The sequence below is a fragment of the Oratosquilla oratoria genome, chromosome 4 (assembly GCF_046742065.1).
Source record: "Oratosquilla oratoria isolate Oo_2021 chromosome 4, ASM4674206v1, whole genome shotgun sequence".
Lineage (NCBI taxonomy): Eukaryota > Metazoa > Arthropoda > Malacostraca > Stomatopoda > Squillidae > Oratosquilla > Oratosquilla oratoria.
In genome coordinates, this window is record NC_134780.1 from 81,340,266 (window position 1) to 81,347,765 (window position 7,500).

The 7,500-nt window shown below is 49.1% G+C and overlaps 1 protein-coding gene across 3 annotated transcripts in view; it reads left to right on the top strand.

Moving 5' to 3' along the window:
* LOC143024973 (aminopeptidase N-like) overlaps nucleotides 1-7,500 on the top strand; it is an 86,866-nt gene that overhangs the window by 38,847 nt on the left and 40,519 nt on the right. For all 3 annotated transcript variants that reach the window (XM_076184508.1, XM_076184509.1, XM_076184510.1), the window contains exons 2-3: nucleotides 3,839-4,141; nucleotides 5,205-5,340. In XM_076184508.1, the coding sequence (XP_076040623.1) occupies nucleotides 4,041-4,141; nucleotides 5,205-5,340 (237 nt within the window). In that variant the 5' untranslated portion in view covers nucleotides 3,839-4,040. The remainder of the gene's footprint in view (nucleotides 1-3,838; nucleotides 4,142-5,204; nucleotides 5,341-7,500) is intronic.

Here is a 7,500-nt window from a genome sequence, read left to right on the forward strand (position 1 = left end):
ACATTAACATTACACACACACACACACACACACACACACACACATATATATATATATATATATATATATATATATATATATATATATATATATATGCAAAGTAGACCACTAGGAAAAAGAAACTAACGAAGCAGAGCGCTTTCGTATATTACATCTTCAGTGCAACAAGTACTTGTTGCACTGAAGATGTAATATACGAAAGCGCTCTGCTTCGTTAGTTTCTTTTTCCAAGTGGTCTACTTTGCATAAGTGAACACACGTACCCGTGTTCTTATTAGCATATATATATATATATATATATATATATATATATATATATATATATATATATATATATATATATATATATATACATATGAGTGGATGGGTGGTGAGATAAACACAGGGTACCGTTTAGGGATTTATTCTGACGTTTCGTGTTTATCTCACCACCTATCCACTCATCTGTCTTACATATTTCAATATATATATATATATATATATATATATATATATATATATATATATATATATATATAATATCTTTTTTTCTTTCTTTATTAATCCAGTCTCGTTACGGAACGAGGAGTTCCCTGCGGTTAGGATACTTTACAGACTTCATATGACTCACGATTGTCTATTCTATCAGGTCCGATGTGTGGGTGGATGGGGGGGGAGGGGGGGAGGACGGGGATGGGGAGGGGAAGGGGTGAGGTTGCATGCAAACTGCACGATTTCCGTCCTGTTGCAACCCTGTGGTCGAGTGTCAGGTAACTTAACCTTGAAGACGCGGCTAGGTCACCCTCGAGTCGAGGATGACGTCACCCTTGAAGAGGGGGCGGTTCGTACGTACGTTACTATCACGGCTGGGCAATGTTGGTAAACAAGGCGTATTAACATATTTATGGTTCTCGAGGTCGATATGACGTCATAGGAGAGAGCTGGATTATAGTCGTGACGTCAGAGTAGGGGCGGGGTCATAGTCGTGAAGTCATTATTTTTTAGTTTATTTCTATTTATCTATTTATCTATTCATCTATTTATTTATTTATTTATTTATTTTTGTCCTTGGTGTCAGCATGGCATCACGTAGCCATCAGATCTTTGATTTTGAACTAAAAAAAATATGACGTCACACTTAGTTCTATCTTACTTCTAGGTTGACATACATGCAACATACTTGTACCTAATGGTAAAGTACAGGAATAGATTTACGTTCGTAGGGTCCCGTATCCGAGTCTCCAGGAGCTAAAAAAAACTCACTTATAATCCAATCCTAACGCAGGACATTAAAGAATAGGTTTTGTTTTTCTTTTGTTTTACGAGATCTTCTTTACTGGAATATTTTCTATTGTTTATGTAGCTATATATACAACAATTTAGTTCAAGAAAGATCTATTCAGGGAACAAGAGTTCCTTAAACCACTAAATCAAAAATCTTAGTGGGATGTGGACACTTAACAACACTGAAAATTTGGGAAAATCATCAAATATAATTCAGTGAAAGTAGACAACCACACGGTGACGCCCTTCATATATTTTGTTCTGACTGAAGAAAAGCAACATTTCAGCATTTCAGTGGACGGACCCCTGACTGAAAGTTGACTTCAGTGACCGAGACCCCATTGAGGTCGGAGTTCAATCCTCAAATATATAGAAAATGGTTTGTTTCTTAGCTAGAATAGAACCTATCAAGGGGGTCACCGTATTTAGGGGGTTAGCGTCAATTATGAATATGCCAAAGTTAAAATGAACAGACAATAACATGGAGTTCGCCAGAGTTGTTGGGGCACCGAGAGGTGGTGGCCTATTCAGGGAAGAAGGAAAAATGCACGATAAGGCCAAGAAGGTAAGGAGCTTACCCCAGGAGGCGCTGAGTAGCTGCGGCCGAAGCAGTCACCTTTGGCTTATTACGCCCTTGAACTGTTGGGGGCAGATAACAATCATTGCTGGGAACCGGAAGGGAGTGCGGGATTCGAACCCACGACTAAGCGAATGCGAGACCAGCAAGCTTTCGATTACGTCACCAGCGCACAAGTTTAAGTCAATATAATTTAATTTCTCTGTAGCATAAGTACTATTGAAGACTTTACATTTTCAACTATGTAATAATATCCATTGTTGTCATAACATACAGATATATAGTCACTAAATATTCGACATTTAAAGTCGACTGGATAAAGTACAAGTCAGTCTTATAGTCTACCTGATGGGAAGGTCACGAAACCGTGACCTGTAATGATACACACGTTACAATATAGTAACGAGGTCAGGTCACGGCGGGTCAGTGCTTCAAAAAACACAAAGCCCTCCTGCAAGCAGGCCACCACATTCGTGGTCACGTGGGCTGAAAACGTCCCAGCACCAGTGTGTGTGGGTTCCCCCCTGCTCTGCGCCTGCGTAATGTCTGTACTTCAAGGCTGACCCCCCCCTCCCCCTCTCTAACCCTCGTGAGCAATTGCTCGAGCACCCGAGGGCAACGCGGGGCAGGTGGAGTACTACTAGTACTACTTACTAAAGGCAAGGTGTGTGTGTGTGTGTGTGTGTGTGTGTGTGTGTGTGTGTGTGTGTGTGTGTGTGTGTGTGTGTGTGTGTGTGTGTGTGTGTGTGTGTGTGTGTATTCACCTCGGATCTGTATTCACCTCGGATCTGCTGCAGTCTGTCGAGACAGCCAGACACCACCCTACGGCAGTGAGCTCAGAGCTCATTATTTGCCGATCTCTGGGTAGGTCTGAGACCTGGATTCGTGATCGACAGCTATTTCCCTCCCGAAATAGAGCTCAAACCTCGTATATGATCGATCTATGGGTAATGATGTGACCTTACACGCACGCACGCACGCACGCACACACACACCCAACTCCCCGCCCACGAAAATTGGACTAACGACTCACAGCGCAGCGATACTGAAATTACTTCAGCCCTGGGCGGGATTCGAACCCGGGCAACCATAGTGGCGGCCGTAAACTCTAACCACTGCGTCATACAGAGTGTGTGTGTGTGTGTGTGTGTGTGTGTGTGTGTGTGTGTGTGTGTGTGTGTGTGTGTGTGTGCGTGTGTGTGCGTGTGTGTGTTCTTAACACGCGGATAAGCGTGCTTTCACTCGACCACCGGTTTACACAAGAGAAAAAGCCCTTTCCCCCCCTCAAAGCATACACACCCACCCTACGCCCATCTACACCCCCCCCACGCCCGCCATCTTAGTCGAATTTGATGATGCTGATTCGGTTTAACGTTGCGAACTCCCTCTATTAGGAGGCTAGGACGGTGCCCCTTACAGAGGACTTTGTAGTGTGGAATTCAATGAACCATGCCCTTGGTCCAACTCGCTGGCGGCAGTGTTCGAAGTGGAGTCACCTCGACCTCCGCCGCAAGTAGCGACGCTCTAACCCGCTCGGCCAGCGAACATCTTAGCCGAAACTGGAGTAACCAAAATATGCCAAGGTTCACCACTAATGGCGTTTAGTGAATTCTTGTAAAGAACAAATAACAAATAAATAAATAAATGGATATCCGTATGCGGTGTTGCACACAAGAATATGCTTCATCACTCGGTATGATCAAGAATGTCACCAATGTATTTTACAAGGTTCTGCAGAATCGTGGCAGACCTGTAACTTCTAGCCCCTCCCCACCTCTGCAATCCGCCAACCACCCCAACCCCAAACCACCCCCATACCCCAACAACCCACCCAACCCCCAACCACTCAACCACCCGAAAACTAACCGCACAAACCCACAACCACCCCTCACATCGCCCCCCGCCATCATCAACCCCTCCCCCACCACCCCACAACCCCACCCACCCTCCTTGACAACATCACCTCATACGTTCTCCTTTCTTCTCCTCCTCCGGCAGGTAGACCACCACACAATCTCCAGAACCTCCGGACCTTCATCCCCCAACCGGACGGTCCCCGGACGACGATCTTCGTGTTGCCGAAGACCCAGAGGACACCCACCCGCCCTCCCCATCCCCCCACCCCCACCCTCCGCCTCCCCCGGAACGGAGGGAACTCTCCAGAAGCAGGAGGAGGAGGAAGAAGAAGAGAGGCACGGTCATGACGGGAGCGAGCCAGAGTCGTGAGATGCTCGCCATGGAAATGAATCAGTCCGCGAATTCAGTCTCCTTCGGGAAGAAGAACGGGTGCTACATCAACAGGTAAGTCAGAGAGTGAGAGAGCGACAGAGAGTGAGGGGATGAGAGAGGCCGAGCGAGAGGACGAGAGAGAGAAACAAACAGAGCGAGGGAACGAAAGAGAGACGGACAGTGGGCGAGGGGACGAGAGAGAGAGAGAGAGAGACAGACAGAGCGAGGGGACGAGAGAAAGAGAGAGAGAGGGCGAGGGGACGAGAGAAAGAGTAAGGCAGACAGACAGCGAGAGAGAGAGACAGACAGACAGAGCGAGGGGACGAGAGAAAGAGTAAGGCAGACAGACAGACAGCGAGAGAGAGAGAAAGAGAGCGAGCGAGCTAGGGGACAAGAGAGAAAGAGACAGAGAGCGAGGGGACGAGAGAGAAAGAGGCAGAGAGCGAGAGGACGAGAAAGAAACAGAGAGCGAGGGGACGAGAGAGAGAGTAAGACAGACAGACAGACAGAGAGAGAAAGATAGACAGAGAGAGAGAGAGAGAGAGATGGGGGGGAGAGAGAGAGAGGGGACGAGAGAGAGTGAGCGAGGGGACGAGATAGAAAGAGAAAGAGAGCGAGGGGACGAGAGAGAAAGACGGAGAGCGAGGGGAAAAGAGAGAAAGAGACAGAGAGCGAGGGGACGAGAGAGAAATAGACAAAGAGCGAGGGGACGAGAGAAAGACGGAGAGCGAGGGGACGAGAGAGAAAGAGACAGAGAGCGAGGGGACGAGATAGAAAGAGACAGAGAGCGAGGGGACGAGAGAGAAAGAGACAGAGAGCGAGGGGACGAGAGAGAAAGAGACAGAGAGCGAGGGGACGAGATAGAAAGAGACAGAGAGGGGACAAGGGAGTGACAGAGAGCGAAGGGACGAGAGTGTGACAGAGAAACAGACAGTGAAAGAGGGGAGGGGGAGGGGGGAGAGGGAGGGAACAGGGGGGACGAGAGAGGGGGAGCGGACGAGAGAGGGAGAGGGAACGAGAGAGTGTCTGAATCATCCCATATATCGTACGAGCGATCCTAGCAATGACAGCGCCAAGGTCAGGTCGTCCAGCCTCAATCTCCGGACATCATCTCCTTCCCTTCCCCCCCCAACAGATCGGTGGCCTTCCTGCTGGTGGTCCTCTTCATCAGCGCCACGGTGGCCACGGGCCTCCTCGTCTACTACTACGCCCCCGCACACCGAGAGGCGTCGCAGCAGAATGTGCAACAGTCCTCCAAGCCATTGACAAATGTAAGTACATTTTGTGTGTGTGTGTGTGTGTGTGTGTGTGTGTGTGTGTGTGTGTGTGTGTGTGTGTGTGTGTGTGTGTGTGTGTGTGTGCACGTGTGTGTGTGTGTGTGTGTGTGTGTGTGTGTGTGTGTGTGTGTGCACGTGTGTGTGTGTGTGCACGTGTGTGTGTGTGTGTGTGTGTGTGTGTGTGTGTGTGTGTGTGTGTGTGTGTGTGTGTGTATCTGTCTGTCTGTGTGTGTGTGTGTGTGTGTGTGTGTGTGTGTGTGTGTGTGTGTGTGTGTGTGTGTGTGTGCACGTGTGTGTGTGTGTGTGTGTGTGCAAATCCTTACTCCAGGTTGATTTTGAGCCCTCAAATCTCCTGCAGACGCTGCCGCCTATATACAGTACATGCGAGCTGTTTCTGACAGTGCCGTGTGTAATCATTTGTATGATGTGTTGCATGATCTGTTGTTATTGTTGTTGTTGACGATAGTTTATCAGCGCTTCTAACATTACCAAATTTTGTATGGAGGGGGAGAGGGAGGATGAGGGGACAGTGAGGGGAAGGGGGAGGGAAGAGGATAGGGAGGGGGAGAAGGGGGAAGGGAGAAGGGGAGAGGGAGGGGAGAAGAGGAGAGGGAGGGGGAGAAGGGGAGAGCGAGGAGGAGAAGGGGAGAGGGAGGGGGAGAAGGGGAGAGAGCGAGGGGCGAATAATAATGATAATAATAATAATAAAGCATAAAGCTGAAAAATGTACAATACTGCGTTAAATTATTTTATAGTTCAGCTTCACCTAAATACAACCTTAAGTGAAGTAGTTATCATGTACGACTTCGTAATTGATGCTCTACTCGGGCTGAAATGTTACTTTATTCGATTGACCGTCAGTGTGACCTCGTTTAACATATTAAGACGTATACAAGCCCAATTCAACCTAAACTATCTGAGCTTCCCACTACTTCCCCCTCCCCTCTCCCCTCCTCCCTCCCCCTTCGCCTTCCACTCTCCTCCCTCCACTTCCCCCTCCCCTCCCCCTCGCCTTCCACTCTCCTCCCTCCCCTCCCCCTCGCCTTCCACTCTCCACCCTCCCCTCCCCCTCTCCTTCCACTATACTCCCTCCCCTCCCCCTCGCCTTCCACTCTCCACCCTCCCCTCCCCCTCTCCTTCCACTATACTCCCTCCCCTCCCCCTCGCCTTCCACTTTCCTCCCTCCACCTACCCTCTCCTCCTACCCTTACCCTCTCCTTCCACTCCCTTCCCCTCCTTCCGCACCCCCCTCTCCTTCCCCACCCCCTGTCCTTCTATTCCCCTCCTTTCCTATCCTCCCCCTTCTCCCTCCCTCCCCTCTCCTTCCCTCTCTTCTCCTTCCACCTCTCCTTCTCCCCTACTCTCTCCTTCTCCCCCTCCTCTCTTCTTCTCCCCCTCCCCTCCTATCTTCTTCCCCCTCCCCTCCTCTCTTCTTCCCCCTCCCCTCCTCTCTTCTTCCCCCTCCCCTCCTCTCTTCTTCCCCCTCCCTTTCTCTCTTCTTCCCCCTCCCCTCCTCTCTTCTTCCCCCTGCCTTTCTCTCTTCTTCCCCCTCCCCTCCTCTCTTCTTCCCCCTCCCCTCCTCTCTTCTTCCCCCTCCCCTCCTCTCTTCTTCCCCCTCCCCTCCTTTCTTCTTCCCCCTCCCCTCCTCTCTTCTTTCCCGTCCCCTCATCTCTTCTTCCCCCTCTCCTCCTCTCTTCTTCCCCCTCTCCCTCCCACTTTATCTTTTTAAACCACCCACAATTTATCTTCATTCATTTCCGTGGCACCCAATCCTTTCCCTTCCTTGCCGGGTGGTACTTGTCTTCTAGTTCTCATTGCCGTCAGGCGATTTTATTCAACTTGTTTACCACCCATCTCCCCTCGTCTCTGGTTGAACGGCTGTTAACAGCAGAACACATCATACTTACATGATTTTATTCTGTCTGTGGCTATACGATTTTCTTCAGCTTAGAACCACCTTTCATTGCTACAAAACAAACCCATGAATTACAGAAAACCGTTTCACTTAATGGGTGACTAAGTCGTATCGACATTTTGAACACGAAAATCTCGATGAAAATATATTATAGTTACGTTGTTGGTCATAAGTGGTTACGGGTTAGTTCACAAGAGAAGCAGACCCTAGTGCCTCGGGATCTCCCATCTGGGGTCCAT